This window comes from Columba livia, chromosome 7 (assembly GCF_036013475.1).
Source record: "Columba livia isolate bColLiv1 breed racing homer chromosome 7, bColLiv1.pat.W.v2, whole genome shotgun sequence".
NCBI classification, from domain to species: Eukaryota; Metazoa; Chordata; class Aves; order Columbiformes; family Columbidae; genus Columba; species Columba livia.
In genome coordinates this window covers 12,075,367-12,101,493 of record NC_088608.1, presented here as the reverse complement: position 1 = coordinate 12,101,493, position 26,127 = coordinate 12,075,367, and the positions used below count along the sequence as shown (strand labels likewise).

The 26,127-nt window shown below is 43.0% G+C and overlaps 1 protein-coding gene across 9 annotated transcripts in view; it reads right to left on the bottom strand.

The window, feature by feature from the left end:
* Nucleotides 1-229: 229 nt before the first annotated feature.
* SEMA5B (semaphorin 5B) overlaps nucleotides 230-26,127 on the bottom strand; it is a 269,944-nt gene continuing 244,046 nt past the window's right edge. For 7 of the 9 annotated variants that reach the window (XM_065070521.1, XM_065070522.1, XM_065070523.1 and 4 more), the window contains 5 exons: nucleotides 25,304-25,474; nucleotides 24,266-24,415; nucleotides 23,330-23,374; nucleotides 19,984-20,189; nucleotides 230-1,892 (listed from right to left, as the gene is read on the bottom strand). In XM_065070521.1, the coding sequence (XP_064926593.1) occupies nucleotides 1,737-1,892; nucleotides 19,984-20,189; nucleotides 23,330-23,374; nucleotides 24,266-24,415; nucleotides 25,304-25,474 (728 nt within the window). In that variant the 3' untranslated portion in view covers nucleotides 230-1,736. Of the gene's footprint in view, nucleotides 1,893-2,360; nucleotides 2,431-8,628; nucleotides 8,766-19,983; nucleotides 20,190-23,329; nucleotides 23,375-24,265; nucleotides 24,416-25,303; nucleotides 25,475-26,127 lie in introns of those variants that run through there. The other 2 variants (XM_065070526.1, XM_065070527.1) reach the window with 2 other exon arrangements.

Genomic DNA, 26,127 nt, shown 5'->3' with positions numbered 1-26,127 from the left:
CACAGACAAACGGGACCGCTGGGAGCACAGCCAAGGCAATGGCCAAGCACGGGCATGGACATCACTCGAGCGAGATGCAGACGACAAAGCCACGCTGGGACCACGTGGAGCTCATGCGCATTTCGGGGTGTACTTTTATCTCATGCTCAGTATTGCGACATTCTAAAATCCTTAGCATCAGGAGTTCGTTATAAATATTTAGAAACACTGAATGATAACAGCAGTGAACTTGTTCACGTTGCTAACACATTGGATGTAATTGTACATTAAGCACCGGCAATAAGTTTCCTTTTTGCCAAACAGTTATGTCAGACAAACATCTGCTTGTAGACAACATGGCTTCTGCATCAAACTAATACAGTTCTTATAGACACAGTCACACACATACACAAAATTACATTTCAAGGCTGGATATATTGTTTAATAATGCTACTGCCCCAATTAATTGTAATAGCTGCAGCAGCATTTGTTTGGTGGGTTTTTTTGTTCAGAAAAATTAAAATATTGGCAAACAATGCACATTACTTAGCTGTGTTACTATTTCATAGAATACTGACTGGAAGACACTATAAGAATGTGTAGCAGATTTTCTGGGTCATGTCAGACTATGCAAACATTCCTTACAAAAATACCCTCCCCCTGCAAAGTCAGAATTGTTCATTCTTTGAAAGTAAATGAACTAAAAACCAACAATAAAACAAGAAGGAAACTTAGCCCAAAGCATGGTGATTTCCCACAAGAAGAACACGGCCTCTAAAGTTGCCGTCAGGATCAAAGCTAGAAAAAAAAGAGTTAACACTCTCTCAGGAAAAAAAAAAGAGCAAGAAAGTAAGAAAAAAAAGCCCATGGCTCTTGTGTGGCAATCATCACATCTTTTTTTTCCAGTGATATAAACATCTTTGTTTGTTAGGCACTCCAAGTTCATGTCTCCGATGTTATTCCAACGTTTACTTTTCTCAGTGTCTCACTGCCTGTATAATTTTCTTTTAATTAAGACTGGAAACATTCTGGAAAGCTTCTTTGGGTAATGCACTTTGTTTGTGTGTTGTTTCTCATCAGCTGAACTGCATATTACCAAAGAAGGCTGTGGAGAGTATTTCCTGTAATACAAAAAAGATTCTGTTGAAGATACAGGGAACACTGCCCTAGAAAGTTTTTTTTTTTCTTTATAAGAAACATAAAAAAAATTTGAAAAATTAAAAAAGGAAAAGAAAAATAAAAGGAAAACATTCTTCAAGTTGTTGGCACGATGGAGTCCCGCTTGGCCTGTCCCATGAGCTGCGTGTCATCCAGTGCACCACTGCTACCCTGTCTCAGGAAGGATGCTCCTCACCAGACAGGCACACCTGCCCCAGGAGGCCACCTCTTGTCTTGCTCAGAGTGCACCCGTGTGTCATATGCTGCTGCATGGTGGCCACCGAGCCCAGCACAAAGCCACCTCCTTGACAATGTCGGCCTCGGACAGCAATGCTGATCTTCCAGCCATAAACAGTTGCAGTAGTAAGAGCCATCGCCAGCCAAATATCCACAAAAGCTCTGCAGAATGGTCCATATTCATTTTTGTCCTTGTAAGGAGATGTGCTGTCTACGAGAAATACAATTAACCAAAGGAAAAAAAAAAAAAAGACCCTACTGTACAATATTTACATCTAGAAGCTGGGCCAGTATTTGGTCCATAAAATCAATTAAAAAAAAATCATATAGGAAGTGATCCAGTCCTTAGGAGCTGTCCATCATCAGCTGTTGGTAAAGGTCCTTCCAGGGGAGGCCTCGGGCCTGTAGTCATATTTATTCAGTGTACTTGGATAATAGGTTGTCGTGTACACATTGGTTTGCTGCAATGGGTAGAAGTTGGTCCTGTCATCTGGGATCAAATTGTTCTTGTTAAGTGTCTGTAAGAGAGAAGAGGAAGATGACAGGCATGGCAATGGTGCCACACAATTACTCCTTTCTACCTGCAGACACCTCCCTCTCACCTGCCTTCTCCATCATGGTCTCTGTTGCAGCCAACACCGCCTTCCCTCCGGCTGGGAGAGGAAGACGGTCCATCGGACACACTACGGGCTGGTCTGCAGGGGACCACAGCTCCTGACAGGCCTCCTTTGGTGGACCTGTACTCAGCTACTGCTAGGGCCAGAAGCCAGAGCCTTCTCCAGAGACACAGAGTCTCCTGGTAGATGGCATGTTGTCTGAATGTCATTGTCACATGAAACCATGCTGGGCCTACAGGAAAACTGGTGATTAATGGCAGCGCTTAATCTAATCTGGCCCAAAATGCTCATGTTATGGCCTGCAGCTCCCTCTCAAACCAGATGCCAAAGGGCAGCTTTTTCTCTTTGGAAGAGCAGGTGTGCATTTACCTGATCTCCATCTCCATTGGTAGATATCCAGGTTTGGACCCCCCGATATTAAGTGTGTCACTTCTGTAAGCTACAGTGTAAGTAACAAATCATGGTCACTTTTGGAAAAACTAAAATGACTTAAAAAAAATATTTAACAACCACGTAACAATTGTTGCCAACAACAACATAAAAAAATGAGAACCACAAATGCCCCTTTTACCATAAAAATTTAGAGATGAGGCTTTTCTCCCTCCCCTCTTCCCCCCCATTCTTTGCTTTTTGCAAGAATTACTGTTACTCTTCCCACCAGCAAGCAGATGTCCCCCTCCCCCCTGATTAAAGCCCATTGCTATGCCAGCCACCTCCTATGCACAAGTATGAAATTCCATTTCAGGGGTGGGGATGATGCAATAATTTTATAGAACTTTCTTCTTCATCTTTATAGTCATCTAATTTCTATGAATTTGGCTGAGGAACTTTTATTATAGTTTTTTCAGTTAACCCCTGGCTTACATTTCTTATACACATTCCTGGCCTATGTTGCTCCTAGGTGCACCTTTAATGGTTGTCATGCACGGAACTCACTCCTTTGATTTGGGAGTCAACACCAGGTGTGTTTGCTACAGCACACTCATGATCAGGGCACAGCATCTTTAGTGACAGCATGAGCATCTCTCCTCTCTGGAGCAGAGACATGGAGAGGTCTAGTGAGGCAACTAGTCCTGGGACCTAACAGTTGTTCTGCCACAACCCGATGCTCCTGGGGAACCACTTTACCTCAACTTCCCTTTGAGACAAACAGCTCATACCCAACCAACTCAGGGCAAGATGAAAACTACTGAACTAATGCTCAAGCCCATCAAATGCCCAGCTCCATTAGCCTTACTCGACACATCTAACTTCAGCCACCTAAACTTCAGGTACTGGGGCTCCACTGGCAAGCCAGGGAGAAGCCCCCTTCCTGCAAGAAGGCAGGTGTAGATTAAAATTGCCTCCTGGGGGAGCCCCTCGACCCCCTGAGTCCCAGCAGTGGCAGGATGACCCACTGACAGTGGGTGCCCAACTTTCAGGAGGTTACAGTTGGGTGAGCAGGGTCTTACCCTGTGCCCACGAGACAGCCAGGGCTCAGCCACATCCCAGCTGTGACCACTGAAAGGATCAAAGCTACAACTTCTTTGTAACTGAGTAGTTTGACTGCCTGGGGAGGGGGAGAGGAGGAGGAAGAAAATGCTTTCTTCTAATCTGATAGCTGGCTCACAGCTAGAGCTACCCTGGGAGCTGCAGCTCCCAGTTTCATACAGGACATTAGGAGGAAAGGCTTTCCTATGGCAAAAGTATCCTGGCAAAGAAACTTCCCAATTGCCGAACTACCAAATAACTTCTCTGGAAATGAGCACTACCTGAAACATCTCATAGATGTAAACAGGAGGAGGCTCAGCATCCTCATGATCTGTGATCTTTCCCTGTCTCGACCCTCTAAAATGAGCTCAGAGCACGCTACTTGTAGGAACCAAGGAGACTATTTGTACAGGCACGCTCAAAGGGACAAACATTTCCAAGGAATGAGGCTTTGTGCCCTTCACTATGGAAGGAAGAAAAGCGATGGCATGCTTTGCTTCCAGTCACCCAAAGAAATGTTAAAATAGTGCAGGCAGCAGACTTCTGCTTTGTGCTGGAGCTGGGACACAAGGAGGCCAGGCTCAGTCCTCCGCTGCTTGCTCTGCTTCCTTGGGAAATCCAATTAACTGCTCCCTGCTTCAGTGTCTTCTGACCCAACTTGATAAAAATGATTGAGATTCCCTGTAAAAATGCACTTTGCTAAGTACTACTGCTGAGTATTTGGGGGAACTGCTCTCTGGCAAACACCACAGGCGTTCACACCAGCTGTACATGATGACTGCAGTTTCCCACCGGTGTCTCCAGCCGAGGACACCCACTGCCAGCAGTCTTACCCTGTACCCCACAGTCACGCTCCACCACAGCAGGAGGATGAGGCTGATCCCCATTACTGTACTCCCTGGGCTTTCTTGAAAGTGGCCCGCCATCCAGGCTCTGGTCACTTTTGGGGACAGTTAAGATGCATGATGTGCCAGCATTAGCCCCTCTGAAATTTGTGACATCAAAATCCTGGCCTGGGATGGCTCAGGACCATCTTGATCTGAGGACAAAGACCTCAGGACTCTACTGTTTTGGATTCCAGTTGGAAAATCTCTATGAGTTTCAACATGTCCCAGTGTTTAAAACTAGTTCCTTACAGCAGACTTAGCATTTAATTTACATGTTTTGCATTTTTTTCTCTCTTTCATATAACATTTAATTAGGAAAAAACACCCTCACAACTGCTCCTCTGCTCTTTTTGGTTCTATTTCCAATGAAGTGCTTATATCTTAGGGAAATACCTTATGAAAATAATTTAGTGGAACTTATAATGCAATTAGCTGCAAAGAATTTGTCTCCAGAAACACTGCAATGGCAGTACAGTCCTAAATCAGTGTGATCAATGTGCACTGCCTTAACATTTCCCCACACAAACTTATTGGCTGTCTTGTTTTAATAAATACATTATTAGGTTCCTTGGCACTAGAAATTGGTTGCTATTTCGACAAAAGGAAATCGGTCAGCAGTGAATTTTAGACATGTACACATACACACCCCTGCACGCACTGCAGGAGAGGTACTCAGTTGCGTCTCTCTGGGTGGGATCCTGTGCTGTTTTACACACCGCTTTAAAACTTGCGTTTGTCCCGCAATTCTTCACTGTGACAGTACAGACATGGCCAATGACCTTCCCTTTGGAAGATATTCCCCCAATGCTATATGGGTTGTGCCATCCAGGTCAGAGCCTCCCAAAGACTTGAACTCACTGGAGTTATTGTGGGGTTGAAAAAAGCCCACTGTGCCCATAGCAACTCCCACCAATATTTACCAGTCCCAACAGGAAAGACCAAGACACATCACCACCACACAACTACAGCTGATCACAAAACCTAACACGGACCAGATCGCTGCTCACAGCCCAACTCCTACAAGTGCTTCTTCACCTCAGCCACCGCTGAGCCAAGTCCCCACTACTACAGTGGCCAAGAAGTGCTTGCTGAAGACAATGCCCAATAAGTGCTCTTGGAAGGGACAATCCTTTGGTGCTTTTGCAGGGACTTATCTGTGTCTGCAGGAACTAAGCTGACTAAAGCACCACAGTGAGCACTGGAGACCAGGGTGTCCTCACCAGAGGTTTCAGAGAAGGAAGAAAGACTTGCCTTTGCTGCCTCAGCCCTTCTGCACCACCATCCTTCACCCTTCATGGAGACACACTGTAGTAGTGGGGACTTGGCTCAGCGGTGGCTGACGTGAAGAGGCACTTGTAGGAGTTGGGCTGTGAGCAACGATCTGGTCCGTGTTAGGTTTTGTGATCAGCTGTAGTTGTGTGGTGGTGATGTGTCCTGGTCTTTCCCGTTGAGACTGGTAAATATTGGTGGGAGTTGCTATGGGCACACATGGAGACATCAGGGCACTCACCAGACCTTACTGAAGGTGATTTTCCTGATACTCAGCCTGTATTTTCCCCTTCTTGTTGTCTGCTTCCTCCCATATCAAACACTAATGCCTCCCTCTGCCTGCAGCTACAGCCTCTTAGGACTGGTTGCTCAGTAAGCTGGATCAGAAAAGACCAAAAGCCCAATTGACTTCTACTCCTGAAGCACCACTTGGTGCAAAATCCCTGTGCCACACACATGATGCATTACAAACACTGAGGGAAATGTATGTCAGGCCCTCAGTTTGGGCCTTGAGAAAAGAGAAACTTCTGGTACTTGTGCAAGGATAATATTCCCCATAAAAAGTGAAGCCAGACCCTGAGCCAACAGGAAAACCTGTGAGATGTGCTTAGAAAAAATGCTTCATTCAACTAATAACTAGAAACTCAACATGCATCAAGCAAATACTTTCACCTGCTTTCTCCCTTCCAATATGAGCCATGCCACCCTGGTATATTTGATATAATTTGTTTCTTCTGGTCTGTTCACCACTAAGCTCAGTTCAAGAACCTGTTAGCAGAAGGTAAGCCACCAGCACACAACCAAGTGCATCACTCAAAAGCAGGCATAACGGTAATTGCTTTCTTTAAAAGACCCTTTGTTATGTTGTGTTGGCATATGACTAATATTTTAAAACATTTCCTGAGAACTCTGCTTTGTCAAGCAGGGATGTTTTCAGATGGACTAAGGTTTTAAGAGAATGTAAAACACCAGCAGCTTTCTCCGTTACGTGTGATATGTCAGCTAATCAAAAGGTCCAATCTTGTTGCCAGTGCATTGCACGTCTATGCCAAGCACAACAGAATCCTTAGTATTTCATTATTTACAGACATGTATAAACAAATTGTTATCACTCTTGCTATTGTATTAGCAATTAGTCAGAGGGGAAAGTTTACAGATATCCTCCCTTGTGCACTGCTTTGCCTTCATACCAGAGGCAAAATACTAGCATTCATTCTCAGGCTGTTTCTCCCAAGGTAGAGCCAAGTGTCGGATGTGTTAAACATGACTGCATTGTGCCGTATGCATACATTTAATTTTGTTTGGCTTTCTCCATTGATATTTTTAGCCTAAGTCATCATTCAGATTTTCCATTTGTTACTTTCTCTCCAGCAATGTCTTGCCACTACTCCCCCAAATTCTGCCTGTGCTCCAAATCATTAAGTCATAATCCACTGACCTACTTGCTTACATTCTCCCAGATGTATCCAAACATCTTCATGCATAACAGTACAGGACTTTCAGTACTACTCCCATCCTATAACTGCATGTACAAGCTGTATAAACATTTCTTACACACACAAACAGATTAAATGTTTCAGTTTTCAATAAACAATCACGAAAATGTCAAAACTTGAACTTAAAAGGGGATAAATTTCCCCCCATCCCCAATTAGAAGGAATTCCATATAGTGTTTGAGAAGATAAAGTGAAAAGGATGCTTCTAAACCATCTGATACACGTACAACTAATACCAAACTAAGGGCTATAAGTTAATTCCCACAGGGTGACTTGCAATAACAAGATTTCCTGAATCTTCTCATGCAGGAAACACTGAGCTTTCTGGAGCTCAGCATTCTCTTTGAGCTTCAGATTTTCTTTTCTATTTTGGGGAAGGTGTGGGGGAACAGTCAGCAAGTTTCCCAAGAGTTTTGTAGGTTAAACTTTACCAACTAAGCAACACCACAGTCCCCGTGAACCCAGCAAGGACAATTTCTCCCAATCTCACAGTTTCTCTATTATTTCCCCATTGACAAGGGTTATTTCAGTTCTTCCACCTCCCACTCACGACACTTTCCTCTTTAAAAAGGTAAAAAGAAGAAATAAAAAGTTGAGTGACCTTCCTGGGGAGCTTCAAATCACTCTGTCTAGTGTTTGCGGATAAGTTATTTAACCTCTGAGGAGGCTGAGTGATGCAGTGCGCACCTCTCCAAGGGGCATGACTCATCAGACGTGTCACCTGTGCCAGCACTGACTGCATGGTCGGCAGTTTCCATCCTGCAAGTTTGTTTGTTATGTTGAATGTCTCAGCGTACTACAAAGAAAACTCTTTCTTTAGTCACAAAGTGAGCACAGGCACTAAGGCACCAAGGGTAACAACTCCGGTCACTGCTAACCTGGATCACCCACTACAGACACGGGTGATGGTCTAAAATCAGGGTCCAGGTAGCAGACAGCAACTTTGTAGTCAACCCATTCCTCTTAGAAAGATGCAAATGAAGCCCATGTGCATCCTGCCTCTGCAGAAATCAGGGACAACATTCCCACTGAACTCAGTCACACAATGAACCCAAAAGAACTGAGGGAGCCTTCCCAGTTTTCCTTGGAAAAGCATCCGACAGATTTCCTGCAGCAACAGAGGGATGGCCACTACACCCTGCATCCTCCAGGAAAAGAGAAGGATAAGGGAGTTGTGCAATGATATAATGAAGCCAGAAGACAACATTTAGGTTCTTTTGTGCTCCTTTTGTTTGCTTCTTGCAGTGAAATCAGATTGAGCAAAATGCCTTTTCAATGCAGATCAGCTGTTTTATGGAGCTAGTCATGCCTTCTTGTTAAAGGATGCTAATTTTTGTGTTCTAGAAACATTAGCCAAATGACTTAGGGTGGTGGAAATATATTAATATTCTGAAACATTTCCCACAGCTTGTACATCTCTGGAATTACCAAGGCAGACACCTCAGAATTATAGTTAACCAGTATATTTGGAAATAATTAGCATAATAATTACATTTCAACAAAATAAACCATACAACTAAAAGAACCTCTTTTGGCAATAATTGACACCAAGAAAATAGATGACGTCTGGCCCACCCACGTGCTCCCTTTCTTCCCATCAACTGGATGCCACGACACCGCTGTGCCTCTCGAGCTGTGCGTTACAAATGACCCTGGAAAGAAGGAAAGTTGCCAGAAAGACCTTATGAGACCCACGTATTTACTGCAAGCTAAGAATTATTTTTAAGACTTTAATGATTCTTCTTCCTGATCTCTCTTAAAAACGTGTGTAGTGTCTTACACAAAACAAACCATCTCACCTGATGTTTTTATAGAATCTCTTGAGCTCTGCCTGCACTGAAGTCAAAGTAGCAGCGGCCCCGGTTTATGTATTGAGTTTTTTTCTGATGAATTCAATAAGGCTGTTTGCAGGATTTACAGTGAAGTGCAGATGTACAGATGAGGAACCTATTTTCTATATGAGAAGGCTTTTAATCTCAAAAAGAGATACAAAAAAATCCCACTGGGACACTAGACTTATGATTGCATGTTCTTTTTGGATGGAAGCTTACCATATTTTTAGACTGGAAATTCTTTGTTCACTGTTGTTGGTGAATAAATTAAACAACCCCCAAATGATGGCAGCATCTGTAGATGTGCTCAGGTTGACAATGGAACTAATATTGAATTATAAGAAAATGAATAGCTACAGTTTTCTATAGCTGTTTGAAAACTGCTATTTTATCCTTTTACTTGGGAGGGAGTGAGGTTATATTACTGCCATTTTAAACTTATAAAAACCTTCAGAGTTGGCAACATAAAGGACCATTGTCAGGAAGATGCTTTGGCACATCTCTGACTTTAAGCACATGAGTAAGATGACAAACTGTATGTAATAGTAAGGCAAACTGAAATGAGTCCCTGCTTAGAGCTAAATCCAGGTTTAAGTATTTTTCTGAACTAGAAACTGAAGTCTGAGGGGGTTGATGGAAATCTTCCCCCTGGCAAATGCAGGTGTCTATCCTAAAGCTTGCTATTTATCCTTGCCTTGCCAGTAATTTGGTGTTGGCAACAGCCATGACGTGGTGTCCAGACACAAAAGGGGAATTCAGGGCTGCCCCAAGCTGCTTCCCAATATAGCTGGTGCACAGGACAGAGCAGACATGATCTCAGCTGCGTGGGAAGGTGCAAACTGTCTCCTTGCTGCATCACTGTGCCTTGGTGTGTGCTCTTCCTGGGTCCCTCACATATACAACAGCGTTACTACACAGAGACTAATCAGTTGAACTACAGCATCTGCCCTCCTGCATGCTCTAGTACTCAGACTAACCAGAGGTGGAATCACTACCTTCTAAAACTGATAGTTCACACCGGGTGCAGATCACAGAATCACAGAATGGTTGTGGTTGGAAGGGACCTCTGGAGATCATCTAGTCCAACCCACCTGCTAAAGCAGGTTCACCAGAGCAGATCGCACAGGAATGTGTCCAGGTGGGTTTTGAATGTCTCCAGAGAAGGAGACTCCACAGCCTCTCTGGGCAGCCTGTTCCAGGGCTCTGACACCCTCAAAGTAAAGTTTTTCCTCACATTCAGATGGAACCTCCTGTGCTTCAGTCTGTGCCCATTGCCTCTCATCCTATTGTTGGGCACCACTGAAAGGAGTCTGGTCCCATCCTGTTTACACCCACCCTTTAGATATTTATAAACATGGATGAGAACACGCCTCAGCCTTCTCCAGGCTAAACAGACACAGCTCTTTCAGTCTCTCATCATAAGAAAGATGCTCTAGGTCCCTAATCATATTTGTAGCTCTCTGCTGGGCTCCCTCCAGTAAATCCGTATCCTTCTTAAAGTGGGTAGCCCAGAACTGGACGCAGTACTTCAGATGCAGCCTCACCAGGGCAGAGTAGAGGGGGAGGAGAACCTCCCTCGACCTGCTGGTCACACTCAATGCACCCTAGGTACTGTTGGCCTAATTGGCCATAGGACACATTATCGACTCATGGTCAACCTGTTATCAACCAGAACACCCAAGTTCTTCTCTGCAGCGCTGCTTTCCAGCAGATCTGCCCCTCACCTGTACTGGTGCCTGGGGTTATTCCTCCCCAGGTGCAGGACCCTACACTTGCCCTTGTTGAACTTCATCAGGTTCTTCTCTGTCCAGGTCTCGCTGAATGACAGCACAGCCTCTGGTGTGCCAGCCCTTCCTCCCAGTTTGGTATCATCAACAAACTTGCTGATGATCATCATCATCTGGAGGAACTGGGCTACACTGGGCTTCATCTGATGGTAACTAGTAAGGCCCCAGTGACCAGCTGTAGGTCTGTCTGGGGCAGGCAGTGCTCAGTGCCTCATTGCAGTTATATCTGAGCAACCAGCCCCAAATTTTCAGGTGGTCTCAGAGCTGCTTATCCTGGTGAACTGCCTACCCAAGTCATGCAGCCTGGTGCCAGCCCACAGCGCTACACTGAGACTGAGAATTGGAAAGGTGTAACTGCAGTAATGCCAAGAAAAAAGGAAAAAAAAAAAAAAAAGTAGTAAAAATAGAAATAAAAGTAAAAACTGGGCTTAATTTACCATCTGCTAACTCCGCTCAGTCTCTTATAGTCTTATTGCTTTCCAAATATCTCCCACCCTCTAAATAGCTGCTTTTTGATTATTTTCCTCAAGATTGCTTTGTTTTCTCCTCATGCTGCATCTCACCTTGTTATTTCCTCTCTACATTTATAACCTCCTCAGGTCATTTTCCATTATTTCTATACCAGTGGCTGTTTTTTTCTGACACACCTCCCAATTTAATATCTTCTGCCAGTTTAATTAAACACACTGACTGCACCCTTTCCAGGCTCGTAATGAAGATATTAAATAAAGCCAAACCTTGCATTACTGCTTGCAGTGCCCCAAACAACTCCTCCCTATAGCCCTGTATGTTCCCATTAACGATTGCCCAATGTTCACAGTCCATTACCCAGATTTCAATCTCTACAGCAGCATTCCTGTCCAAGCCAATTTCTATGTACACATCACAAGATTATTTAAGACACCAATACCATCCTCTTTTCTTTAGGTGTATGGACCAGTGTAGCTATGTTTTTAACTAGCTGAGAATCTGCCCTTATGCAGCTCCGTCTCGTGCTTTCCCTTTGTCTTCTAAAGCCGAAAGTCTGTGAAAAAAGGTGATGTTTGATTTCTTCCTGCTCAGCATTAGGTCCCAGCTCAGCTGTCAGTTCAACCCAGCCACCTTTCATTTCATCAGGGTATGTGATATGTTGCCTCTCAAATATTAATTCAGCCTTGCCTTGCATATTAACACTGACAGAGATTTGTTTCAATGAGTTTCCGTTGCTATAACTGAAAGTATAGGCAAGTTAATCCCATTTGTTTCTTCTGGCTTCACTCTCTGGTATGGCCCCGACTCTGCCAAATTTAAAGACCAAGCAGGATTTAACACCCCATTGATATGCTCTGTTGAATGGAGAAGGTCCAGGCATACTCTATCGATGGTGGGCCTGTATGCTTACAGACATTTTGTCTGATCCCCAAATCCAACTGGTTTTTCCCACCCAGACTTACTGGAGCTACTTGTGTGACTTTACTGCACTAGACCTCAGTAGCTTAACGGTGACTCTATTAGCTAGGAGGAAATTTGGCCTGCTTTCTTATAAACACTTTTGTGTTACCTTTGCATTGCATGGCACCGGGGGTTTGCCCAAGATCCATGATATTTATAAAGGTAATTAGAGTTGTTCATTAGCAGGTTCTCACAGACTCTGGGATACAGTCCATCTAGATTCCTTCATCCGTAGATTTTCAGTTCTTTCCTTTATTCACATGCTTTGTGCCACATCTCAGGATGATGTTAGAGCTGGTTTAACAAGGATTCCCCCAGCTACAGGGGAATGCAGGCTACTCCTGCCTATCCTATGCCAATCCTGTTGTGCATATACCACTGAAGCACCAGGGGAAGGTGGCGATGGATGCAGCATTGTGGAGGCAGCAGCCAGAACATCCTGGGCAGCCCTGAGCTCTCAGCTGCTCTTTAGGACAGGGCAGTCATGGTTCAGGAAAAAACAGCTCAGGTATTTCAGTTATCCTCTCTCAGAGCTCCCAAAAATGTTCTAGACTTTGAGCTCTAGTTCTGAATACTGACACAGCTATATTTATTTTGTATGCATGCAGCTCCTTTTCTTCATAATTCTGCTTTAAAATCCATTCTTTGCTAGTGAAGCTACTCCAGAGGAATAGCAAGGCAGCTCCCCTTCAAGTGTACCACAAAGGCTATAGGTTTCTTGGTATTTATTTTTTGTCTGATATTATCCTCTCCCTTTATCTTTAGCTCTCCGTTCATGGCTCTCTATAAACTCTTCTGCAAACACAAAATTAATTCCTCCTGCACATCTTGGCATCACTGAGGATTTCCCAGTTTGGCCAATGCACATAACACTGCCAGCCAGAGCTTGGAAGAGACATGGAAGGAAGAACCACTTCAAGCACCTGGACCCAGGGAGAACCATTAACTTTTAGCAAATGAGGCTAGGGTATATTGGTAATATTCCTCTTCTGACCAGTAGAGGGAAGTCATGTAAATACACAGTAGTCAGAGCACTGTGGTTTTGTTATTCTCATTCCTGTAGTTCTTAATTTAATTCTCCCTCTTCCAGCACAGGTGGATGGGTGAGGGCAGATACATCTTAACCTCACAGAAATTAGGAATGGCAAAAATTGCAAGAAAAAGGTAACGTCAATTATTAGATCAATTAGTCTATCTGGAAAAATCAGATAAACTTTTGAACACATCTGTCTGCCTTCAGGTCTGAAATAGCAGCCCACATGTTCAAAAACCTGCCTGCTTTTCCCAGCTATACTCATTGATTGAAATGGAACCAAACCAAAACTTTTCTGCCTATAAACCTTTCTTGCCTGCATCCACAGATTATCACAGCTGCAGTAATACAACCCCACGGAAAGGCTAATGTCAGCATTCATGATGGCTAGCCTAGCCTGGAAGAAGGGAAAGCATGGACCATATCCCTGACCTGGCTGTAAAGGAGATACAGCTGGTTGTACAAGGAGGAAGACAGAAGGCTGTGTCAATAGAGAGAAACGTGACAGGATGAATATGAAGTATCTACCCCTAGTATCAGTTAAAACTTCTCAATACAGGTTAAAGAGGAAAACAAAAAGTCATCCCAAAAGCTGGACCCTTTCAAAATGTTGGGGAGGAGGAATCAATGGTGACAAGGAGGAATAATGTAGATTCCCACCCCCCGGTGAGCAGCAACAGCCCTGTGAAGTTATGAAGGGTTTGTATGAAGAGCGGATGGAGCAGGGACCAATTCCCATTGTGGGACAGTCGACAGCAGCTGCTTAGCATCCCAGGGGGAGCATTCGGATCTGAATTGGCACTTTCTCCTACTCTTAAATAATGCATCGATGAGAGGGAGATATCTGTGACTTGCACACAGCAACCCGCTGAACCACTGCTGCCACAGGGTGAGGAAACATCTGAGGGACATACATCACTCCATGGACACAACTGTCCTAGGCCAGCCACACCTCCAGGCATGCCTGACTGCTCAAGTCAGCTCAACCCAACGATATAAAGCGGAGAAAAGACACTAATAGATTTTGACTGAGACGCACCACTTAATCCTTTTTTCCCCATCAGTAAGCTCTCTTGCTTTCCCTTCCTAGCAGGCATTATGTAAATTGAGAGTCCCCTGAAGTGATATTTGAAACTGCAGGATCATACAAGAAAAGGCACAATGCTCCTGTGCCAATACAACCTCCTGCCCCTACTATTCTTTTTCAAATAATACTATACTAATGGTAAGTACTATAAATATGTACTCTACCATCCAAGCACTTAATGTTCTTAAATGCCACTTTGTTCAGGGGAAATAGTCTTTGTTAAACATGGAATTCGCTGGGATCAAAATTTATGTTTCAATCTGATTTACTATATTTATATTTATATATATATATATTTATTTCTTTTTCCCAGCTGATTACATCAGCTAAATCTCTTTCTAAAACACCATGCAGCTAAAGCAAACACTTAAGGGAGGCTGTTGATATCTTATTGACAATGTTGGATATCATCAGCTGTTGGCTTATGTCTGAACTTTACAGACAGTTCCTGGGACTTGAAGGATGCACAGTGAAAGGGTCACCAGGAAAAGGAAAAAAGCTTCTATCACAGTGCTATCAGTGTATGTGCTGTGATCACTACAAATAAATGAGTTAGCCAATTTTAGTTGAAGTAGCAACATATCGGATGAAGTAATAGAACACTGAAGCCCTAAGTTTTCCACGGCATAGAGAAAAAAACTCCTCAGGACTTAGACAAACATTCCTCTCGGGGACTTGACAGTAGTTTAAGCTCATTCAAACTTGAACCCCTGGCTGTCTCCCTGCTATAAGAAAGGCGTGATTTTCAGCAGCAATGACAATGACCATCACCAAGAGAAAGACATTTAAAATCCATAGAGAAATCCACTTTCCTATACCATGAACTTTATTTCTTTTTGCAGTGTTGAAAACTGCAACAACCACCCAGCCTGATGTTTTATTCAGAAAGATTCTTCTTCCAAAGACAGAATTGGTTTCTGTTTCACAACCTTCCACTTCGGGATTTTATTGCCATGAATTATTCGGGATTAGTAATGAAGTGTGGATCACAGTGTCCAGAGTCCTTTGCAGGTGGTGTCTGCTCTAAACTGCTCTTTGATTCTCAACAGCATTGTTCTCACTTTATTTAAAAATGTTCATTGTAGTTACTAATTTATACAGAGTCCCAAGTGAATACTGAATATTGCCTCAGTTTTCTGGTAGCTGCATTTATATTTGTTGTATAACTTTGGGCAAGTGCAGGATTCGCCGTCCTACTGAAGGTGATGTGTGTTGTTCTGATGTCCTCCTAGAAACTTCTATAATCAGGTTATACATCAAGTATTTCGTCTCCCTCTTTCATTGCCATATCCTGCAATCTCATTCAGCTGTCACCTCATCTTCCCCCACAATAAATTTGCTTGTTGACATAAATGACTGTTTTGCTTGAGGACAACTTCAGTGTTTGGCCCTTAGCTTCTGTGAGAGCAGCGGTGACACCCAGAGCAGATGCGACACTCAGGTGCTTCCTCAGCTTATTTGAGGCATCAGCACAGAAAAAGTTTGACTGCTTGACTCATGACTAAAGCTGTGTTGAAGGAAGGAAGGGCAGAGGAAGGCCTATCCAGCACAATCAAGAAGAAAATCTGCAGAATCATCACCATAACCATCTTGCAAACTTACATTTCTCACTAATCCCATCTGGCCTGATCCAAAGGCCATTGGATTTTGGATTCGGACCAATGTGCAGATGTCTTTGCCTGTCCAAATCCTGTGTAGAATAAAATGTTGGCTCTCTCTATTGGCAGAGGATTTAGCAATAGGAAGAAGTTCAGTCCAAACCCTTTCTCCATGTGTGGCTGTTCCAAGAGCTCCGAATTCACAAGGGCTCAACCTTGACTCTACATCCTCCCACTTCTACTGCAGGATCATCTGGTTTTCCATCAGCATGACACTAATAAGTAACTCACATGAGTAAGTCACTGAGTAGCTAAAGCAAAATGTTAAAAAAGAGGATCTCCTCTCTGCTTTGATAGCCAGTTATTAACTAATTGGTGTGGCAATACTGGGAAGGCTCTAGGTGGTTCTGTAACCCATCATGACAAAATGTGAAAAGCAGATAATTTTTATTTCATTATGCTCTTGTTCCTCACAGTCTTCAATATTGTCAGAGTGTTGTATGAACTTTAACCAATTAATGAAACATGAACTGCTTATTAGGTGACCCAAAAGGTCTCTCCCCTACAATCTGTGAATAACAAATCAAAGTCAATGTGCTGGTGGTAAATGCATATGCATGAAATCTTTCAAGACATCATGGCTAAAGTAGCTAATAATAAACCTCACAGCATTCTTGAGAAAACAAAACACGAAGGGAAAAGAAGCCAGGAAAAATAAAATGCTCTTGTGCAAAACACTGCCTAGGCACGTTAGCATCAGCTAAATGATCAATAGGTCACCATTATGTATGATATTTACCTCCCACCTGCATTACTGCATTGCTGTGCTGAAATGTCCAACAAGGCTCATATCAGCTAGCACTTCCTTCATTAAAACCTGCCTTCATATAAAATTCACCTTGATTTATGAGTTTGCATTCAGTGCTGTACATTTGAAAGTAACACTGCCAAACTTTCTACTGTGTTCACCTGCTGGTTGGAGAACAGAGATATTTCAAGATGAAAACAAACTAAAGATGGTTGCAGAAGGCTTATTATTATCAAAGAATGGAAAATAATAGACTTGTGCATATGCTCAGCCTTCTGCCACCATCATGTCACTGTGTAATACCATTTTCTGCTACTGAAAAGTAGTCTACACACCATGTACTTCCTTAATCATGGATTTATTAACTCTTTCACACACAAACACACCCCCCCTACAATGATTCTTTTGCTTTCACTACCTAAAACATGTTGGGGGCAGTTTTCTTGACATTGCTGAACACAAACCTACTTGCATTTAGAATCTGGAATTTCAGGTGTTTTCACTTTCTTTCATACATACAGATTTTAAATTCAGATGGGCCCATATCCAAGCTCAGTCCAACCCTCATTTTCCAGAAGGTGAATTTTAACTCCTTCAACATTTGAATGTTAATTGTGTAGCATCATAATAAAATCACACATGCTCCTTGAAAGCATTAAAAACTCCCTCCTGACCCTTAGAAATATCTGCCATTTATTCCTAAATATAAAGCTGGCTAATAACAAGTTCTGTAAGTAATTATACAGCATAGAGCACACAGAGCCTTCCTCTTACTGCACGCTATATTCTTCAAGGGAACACTGCAGAGTGACAAATTTCTAATATTGAATGAGACATTTTCAGGCAAGAATTTAAGAAAGGAGGGTCGACAGAGAAGAGAAACATTAGGAAATGTTGAACAGGAATAGAGAAAAGGGGCTTCACTTGATAAACAGATTTTACCCTATCTGTAAATCTCTTTTCCTCATTCACCACTCTGAAAATCTATGACTTCGAGTTCTCAGCAAGTAGCCCCTTGCTCCTAAACATTTAGTTTTGGTCTGTCCAATGACTGCAGATTTATGTACTTGAACTCTTTCACTTCCTAACATTCTATAAATAAGCCCCATCTGGTCTATCTCCTTATGTCCAAGTCCTTTCTCCCCCCAGTCTAACTCATACAGTCCCAGTTACCTAATGCTTTCCTTTAAATAAACTAGATTTTTCAAAACCTGATCTAATGCCCATGTTCTTTATGTCCCTCGAAAGAAGATTCTAACAGCTGCTCGCTGTTACTACACACTAGATCAAGTACTCAGAGATGGATCTATCAAAGAGGTCAGCTCCCTCCCGACACTACATTTATTAATCTGCTGCTATTTCAAACTTTGCTTAGCTTTATTATTAATTCTACTCCATCGCACTACTCAGTATAGGCATATTGCATTTCATATTCCATTTACCCAATTGACCAAGATCATTCTGCAAACAACTTCATCCTTCCAAATTTTAACCATTCCTCCTATTTTAGCATCATCTGATACCATACAATAGCTTAACATAAATAATGAAGAAAATGTTAACACAAAACCAAGCCTGTAACTACCTGCTTTTGGTCACAAAAATAAATTTGTCTTTTTTCTATTTTTTTTTTTTTTGCTTGCTATATAAGATACATCTCTTTATTCCTGCAAGCTTTTCTCATCTGGGTCTTCCTATTGACTTTACCACAACTGCTCACATAACTGGAAGGATTACTCTCATAGTTTGAAGTTTCCAGGATCAGGTCCCAGTTCTTTACCTGTCTTAATAATTTATTACCTAACCCATATATGCAGAGTGTGTAGAATAATACATCCTGTGAAACTTTGTTAAAAGCCTCTGAAAATCCCAATATGTCTGCTGCTTCCCTCCCATCTAGATCAATATTTATTTAATTTAAAAAAGGAATCCAATTTGCTTGACATGATTTACTTTCCACAAATCCACGCTGACTCGCGTTATGAGGCTGCCCCCTTATTAAACTCTATGCAACTCTATGCTGCTAGGAAAGGTGTTTTCGAGACTGCATTTATAGGCAGCAGGATCCTCTGAGGTGCTGCAATGCCCAACGTGAGGAATCCAGCACATACTTATTGCCAAACTGGTCTGTTATTTTCCAGTTCAGACTGTTTTCCTTTAAAACACCAAACCAACATTGACTCTTTTCAAATGATTTGATGCAAGCTCTTAGGTCTGATGCATATTCACATTACAAATCATGGCCATGTATCAGGAATCATCCTGTGCCCAGCATTAAAAAATCCCTACGTAGAAACAGCCCCCAACACCCAGGGGATGTAGGCCTTGGCAACAGTCCCACTGTTGATCGTATTGCTGGGTCTCAGTCAGAAGCCGGGCCAGATCAGCAGAAACAGACAATCAAAATGTCAACAGCACAGAGCTATCTGGAGGAGCAAGCAGCTGCAGGGTTTCCTTCTGTTTTGTGTTCATGTCACAAATAATGCTCCACACTATTCAAGTGACTTCAGGCGGGCTGTTCCTCCTGTGGTGACATGAAGCACCTTCACCTATCCCACTGCTCATGTTGCTGATCCCACACTTCATCTGGAGACTGATGACCAAATACAATGATGCGCTACTGTCTCAGCATTTTGGTTTTGCACCCTTAGTCCTATTTGTTCAGACAATGGGTGATGTTCTCTATAGCAAGCAGACATGACAACAGAGTATGCCACTCAACACTCATCTTCTCCTAAGGCTTCAACTCCCAGTTCCGCTGCTATCATTATATTCGCCATGGCTGCCTGGGCTAAGTTCTGTCCAGGGCTGACAGAGGGAGCAGAACCCTCACTGCTTTCTCATTCATTCCATTTTGACAGTTCCCAAAACATTTCCAGAATCTTATCCTACCAGTAAGTATTTTCCCAGCTATTTGTCTAACGCAGTTTCCATTTTTATTCTTCCTCCCCTCCATTTCCTCTTACCACGTGTTAACAATGCACCGAACTGAGCTCTTACTGACTTCTTAAAGGAAAATTTGTATGCACACAATAGTTAGAATGGGCTGGAGTACTTTGATACGTATTTGCCAGTCTGGCATTCATCAGGACTATGAAACAGAACAAAATCCCATTGCAGTAATGGGACTTTTTAACCCCTTTGTGACAGTACAGACAAATGACCCTTCAGCCCCACGTGCCATGCCAACAGCTGGGCACAGAAACACAAACCTACACAATTTCAACCATGACATAAACACAGAATTTGTTCAAACAGTATCAAGTCAATTGTGGTATTTCTCAAGTACCTTACCTTGAACTCCATAGGAGTGTACTTCTCATTCTTGGGGGTTGTGTTGCCCTTGTAATGGAGGTGGTTGGGAGTGGTTGGGTGGATAACAGTCGACTCCTGGGACTGTCTCTGGCAGCGCTGACAGTACACGTAAATCACAAATGTTAAGAGGCTAGAGCCGAAGAAACAGGAGACCCCAGTGGCAATCAGATGGATGAGACTAAAACCTGCAAGGGAAGTGACAAGAGATGCTATTTTCAAAGAACAGCCTTTTTCCCTCTCCTGTCAAGACCACAGGTGCAAATCAGAGCTATGACATCTCGGGATCAACATTAATAAGCTGTTAAAGCCTGAGTCTTACATTCTAACATAAACTGACATAATCTTCCTGCAAATCGGTCTCCCCACTGCAGCTCTGCCTGTGCAGTTTAACGGGTTCATGCATTGTTTTCTCAAAGCTCCCTCCCTGTCTCTCCTCTCTCCCCTCTATTGATATTGAAAGTAAACATTATGTTAAGCTGACAGCTAAAGAAATGAGCCGTACAAACAATGCACATTAATGGATTCCAAAGCATGTACGTGTTGCGGAAAAAAGGGGATAAAATGCTCAGTGTTTCTTGGAAGGGGAAGGGAAGGAAAAGCCCTTTTTGTCGGCTGCCCAAAATGCCTGTGGGACTGGATGTGGGCTGGGGGAGTTACACATTCCTCCCCCATGTAATCCAAATGTGCTCAGCATTCTTGCTTATTCATGGGGTGGCGTTGCCTTGGCCATGTTTGCACTACCTCTGAGGTGTATTTGTATGGCCAGCAGTGAAATAGGGGTCCTCAGGGGAATGAGAAAGATAAGGTGGACAAAGGAAAGGGGGGAACTGTTTGAAAAATGCTTCTTTGTTTGCTTTTTCCACAACCTGCAAAGATAGGAAGCAAGCTGCAGGCAGGTGCCAGCAGGGTAGCTACAGTACAAATATTTCAAACAGAAAAACCCTTGGACTATAAAAGCCTCCTGCAGAGATGTCTCCACGTGGGATGGCAGCAGCACCCTCCATGCTCAGCGCTGACCTCTGCAAGGAGCCGTAGTTGCGCATCCCCGTGCCGGGAGGTACCCGACTCACAACTCCGGCTGGCAGGGGGAACAGGAAATCAAACAGTGCTCCTCATTCCTCCCTCACCTCAGAGACTTTTACCCACAGGGTAAAACCAACCACCATCAGATCTCCACTTACAACAGAACAAACAGCAGCGAACTTTACAGCCACCAAGTTAACGAAGCAACCAGAGGCAATCTTGGATGGCAAAACTTTATGGCCCCCTTGTCTTCTGCTACGTGCAGCGGGGAGTGATGATGGCTCCAAAATCTACTGCCTTTCCTCTATCACCTGTGAAACAGGAACGACAAGGGCCCTAGTGCCTGGGGGGTGACCCCAGCTGCTGCCCTGCAGGCCAGGTCTCCCAGGGGACAGCCACATTGGCTCAGCAGTGACCGCAGTGGTAAAATTCCCATAACACTTAAAAAGCCAATTCATTTGGACAGACTGCTGTATTGCCTTGAATGTGTGCAGAGAAATGGAAGGGACTACTCAGAGAGTGGCTTTAAATGAGCTTCATTCTTAGTCTGATCACGGTGTGCATTTTTTTGGTGTCATCTTACATTTTAACTGATATGCTTTACAAATGGAGAATTCTGCCCATTAGTCTACTGCTCTCCTCTAATCTTTAGTTAAAAAATATCCTCCTGAGTTTAAAAAGGATAAAACTAGTGGAGTTCTACAGCAAAATAATGCACTTCAATCATAATTACAGTAAGGAACATACAGAATTTATTCGACTGACGAGCTACATGATTTTTTAAACCACACTATAAAATTCTATTGCAAAATTACCACTTTCTATTGTGTTTTGGATGATCATCCAAAAAGCAGCAGAAAGATGATCATTTCCTACTAAATGTTACAAGATTGTTCCAAAAAGACATTTTTTTTCTAAAAACCTCTGCCTGCTTTATATCACATCACTCACAAGAGCTAAAACACAGTATATGCCACATGACACTGTCACATTCTCCTCCTGTCCAGCTTTGGTTATATTGCAGTGAATGTTTCATTTCACTGCTACATTTACCAATTCACTACAGTAGGAAATCTTTTCTAAAACATAAAGCTCTCTTACTTTTCCCTCTCACCTTTGAAAGACCCATCTGATTTTTCAGGTTACTTTTAGCTGTATCTTAGGGGAAAAAAACAAATTATTTTGTTTGCAGCATCTGAATCCCTAGGGGGGAAGCTTTCTGGTTCATCATTTAGAAAATATAGATTTTCTGAGATGCATCAACAGAATTTCTATTGATTGTCTTCTTTGCCAAATATTGTGGAGCACTAAGTAATAAATGATATTAGCTATGGTTAAATGTAGATTGCAACAGCAAATACAATGGTGGTGGAGAACGAAGGACATGTGGAGGTAGTGCATAACAGCAGAGTGCAAGCCCTAGTGAGGAGTCCTGGAACCAAGGTAGGTACGTTGCACCCTCTGAGGGAGGAGTGATGCAGAAAGTCAACTGTTACATTGCAGGTGTTGAAATCTTAATTCCATTGATTGCCCCGCTGTCACAAATGGAGAGGCCACATTTCCATGCCATGGGTCACATGCCTTTTTTTTTTTTTTGCCACGATCTCCACAGGGACAAGAGATTTTGGCAGCCTGCAGATCATCTAGATTTCAGGAAAGCAAGGATGTGATGCTAGCAGGAATTGACATGGTCATTAGTGTGAAACTAGCATTTTAAAATGTCAAAGGAACTGCCATTTTCTTCAGTTTGCATTTTTATCATAGGGGCTCCTAGGGCAGTGGAAAAGTGACACTAATGACTGGATCTTTCCAAGTTACATGCAGAAAGAAGGCAACTTCTGTGAGAGGTGAGGACTTGAATGAAAGGAAGTGCTTGGAGAACAAGTATAAACTCTAATCTTGTCCTATATCAGGAAAGGATCTAAGAGACCCTGTTCACTCAAATCTTTATAGGTTATTTAAAAACACCTGCCTCCAAACAGCTGGAGGCTTACAGTGGTGTAATGAGGAATATCTCTTCCTTTCTCCTGCATCATTTACCCTGTGGGTAGAGAATCCAGCAATGTGCTCCCTGGTAATTAATGACCCTTAGTGGCCAGCCCAAAACCCAAAATAAATAAAAATCTTGGAACTGACAATTGGACATGCAATACATTCCTCCAGTCTGACTCAGACAGCAAGACTCCAGTGGAATTAAGGCTATCAGTGGGATATGAGCTGTATAGATTAATGGTTTGGTTGCACAGGGAGAAAAGAAGCCAGGTTAAGATAAAAATAAGATATATAGTCAATGGTACCCTACCTCCACAGTTTGTGCTCTCATCAATGCTGGAGGCTGGGAGGATCACTAAACAGAGAGAAGATTGGAGAAAGTCATCATTTTGCCATCACGTTACTCCTTTCAGTAATTAAACCCCCTGTGCTCCAGACACAAGAAGGTGCTCATGTGTTCTGCAGCAAGCTGAGAGTCTCTCTAAATTGAATGATAAGCTCAGAGTGTGAAACACATGCAACAAAACATCTCCAAAGACCTGAGAGTTACAGTACTGTTACCTGATCGCTCTTTAGGTTTTTTGATTTAGGGGAAATAAGAAAGCTGAGAAAACCATGAAAAAGAAGAACACCATTGCCAAGAGATTTCACATTTTTAAGTCAGGGCACTGTAGTCCATAAAAGAACATGTGGAAAGGGGTTATTCAGTGTAGAGCCATATAACATATTTGCCTGAAAGATTCAATATCCACAAAACACAGGGTGGAAGATGTTGATGACCATCTGTCCATCCACAGTGTCACTCTGTTAGACCCCTGATCAATGTCCTCACTTCACACACCGATTTTCTCCATCCGCCTCACCTTATTTTTTGCTCTTTTGATCCCTGTACTTAAGGACCTTCTGTTGCCCATGCTCATACTGAAAACAGACATAATTTTTATAACCCGGCCTAAGATGAACTATGCAAAGTTAAAAGCTTCAATTCAGGTGAAGCAATACTATTTACTTATTATGGAACTAGGTAATTCTGTTTTAAAGAAAAGCTAAGCTGCCTTAAAGGAATGCCAGTTATCCTGTGCATTCCACAAGGGACTTTATAAAATGTTTGTTTGCTTGCTTGTTTTTCTAGAAGCATCCAAAACCAATTTATACTAGAGAAAATCTCAGTGTATCTTTACAGACTGGGCACAAGCTGCTCTCCTGAATTGGACCACCCTCTCCTCCTTGATGACACTGTACATACCAGGAATTTCATTATACAGGCAATCTTGGTATTGCGTGCTGTTTCCGACGCACTGAGAAGAGTCTGGGCTGTGTACCTCGCAGTAACGGCTGCGGTACTGGATGCCTTCTTCATTACACAGGCTCCACTCCGACCACTCTGACCAGCCACCTGAAATGCCGTATCAGGAAAACACAATGACAACATCATCAAGAAGGAAAAGCATCCATCCCTTGTAGAGAACTTTCCTCATGCTAAAGGATGTCTAGATCCTGGCTCAGGCCTTTTTCACACATCTATTCCAGAGGCCTTTAGGGGATTTAATTTTCTCATTTCAAATAGCAGTACAAGCATCATACCCTACTTGTCAGGTTGTAGATTTCTTAATACAGACTGAACCAACCCTTAGGTGGAGAACTGCACAGCACAGAGTCTTAAAAGCTCCTATATCAGCTCTTTGGTTAAGATGTACAAGGAGCTAGACGGGGCAATGTTGCACCAGGAGTTCAAATTTTGAGGTGGCCTCCCAGGGGCACCCTGACAGCCAGCACAAGTTGTAGCAGCTAGTTTTGCTGATGTCCCTATGGGCAGGAATCAGCCTGCACTGCATCAGCAATACACACAGGCAGTTCAAAACCAGCACAGATCTAAACCCTGTCCTCTGAGCTGTAGCACATGCTCGTCTGCCTGTCTGAGCAAGAAAAAGGAAGGATTGTCCCTTCAGGAACCACATAGACTGATGCTTCAGGACTCCTTTTGTTTGTATTTTAAGCTTCCACACTGAAGAACCAAGCTCCTGCTTTTTCAATTACTTTAAATGGATCAGCCATTAACAAGGTTTTGCCTGTCCAGAGCATAGGCTAGTAAAGAGGTAAAGAAAAACATGATATGTTGCAGTTGAATACTGCAGTTGAATTTCCCTGGCTCAATAAACATTTACTGAATGAACAGAAAAGCTTCTAACTGGTGGTGTTTCTGATTTATTTTTAAACATTTCGCAGATGTGCCTTGCTCCCACCACCATCCAAGCCAGGTGGAGCAGGGACAAGAACCGGCTACCTTCACAGGGGTGCGTGTTGCAAAGGGCCTCCTCAGTGTGCAGACCAATGCAGATATCCTCTCCGCTGGACGGAGCTGGATTGGTGCAAGTCCGCGTGCGCTGGTAGTGTCCTCCTCCGCAGGTTGCTGAGCAGTGAGACCAAGGAGTCCAGCAAGACCATGAGCCTTTCACTGAAGGACATTGAAAAGCAAGGAGAGAGAGGTAGATGCCGTTGGTTACTCTTCTCACTGTGACAAAGCTGAAGAGCCCCAGTATCTCAACTTCCAGACCCACTCTGCACAGACTAGCTAGCAATTTCTTGCAGCCCAGGACATTTGGGTCTGACAACAAAATCTTCATATCAAGAGAGGGTACGAGTGTGCTGCACTCTGCAGATGCAGAATGAAGTCTATGCCCGAAAAGACCCGGCATCATGAGGTGCCCAAATAGAAACCATTATTTAGTGTAGTCACTGGAATATTCTATTCTATTCTATTCTATTCTATTCTATTCTATTCTGTTCTGTTCTGTTCTGTTCTGTTCTGTTCTGTTCTAATTCTATTCCTAATCCCAACCCAACCCAACCCATCATATTTCTTTTTATAAAACAGAGTTGACATTACTATTATATTGTCCACTGACACTTCGTCTACATCAACATCAGATTTTTTTGGGAAAAGAGTGCTGTACAACCTAAGTGGAATTTATACAGCACCCTTCTGTGGGGGTCCTAAGTCCTCTAGTCCCAGCCTTCAGAAAACAGAAACTCAGAGGCTTTATCTGAGCACAGCCCCACAATCAGTTAATAGTAAAACTAGGGAGGGACTTAAACCCCTAATTCCCA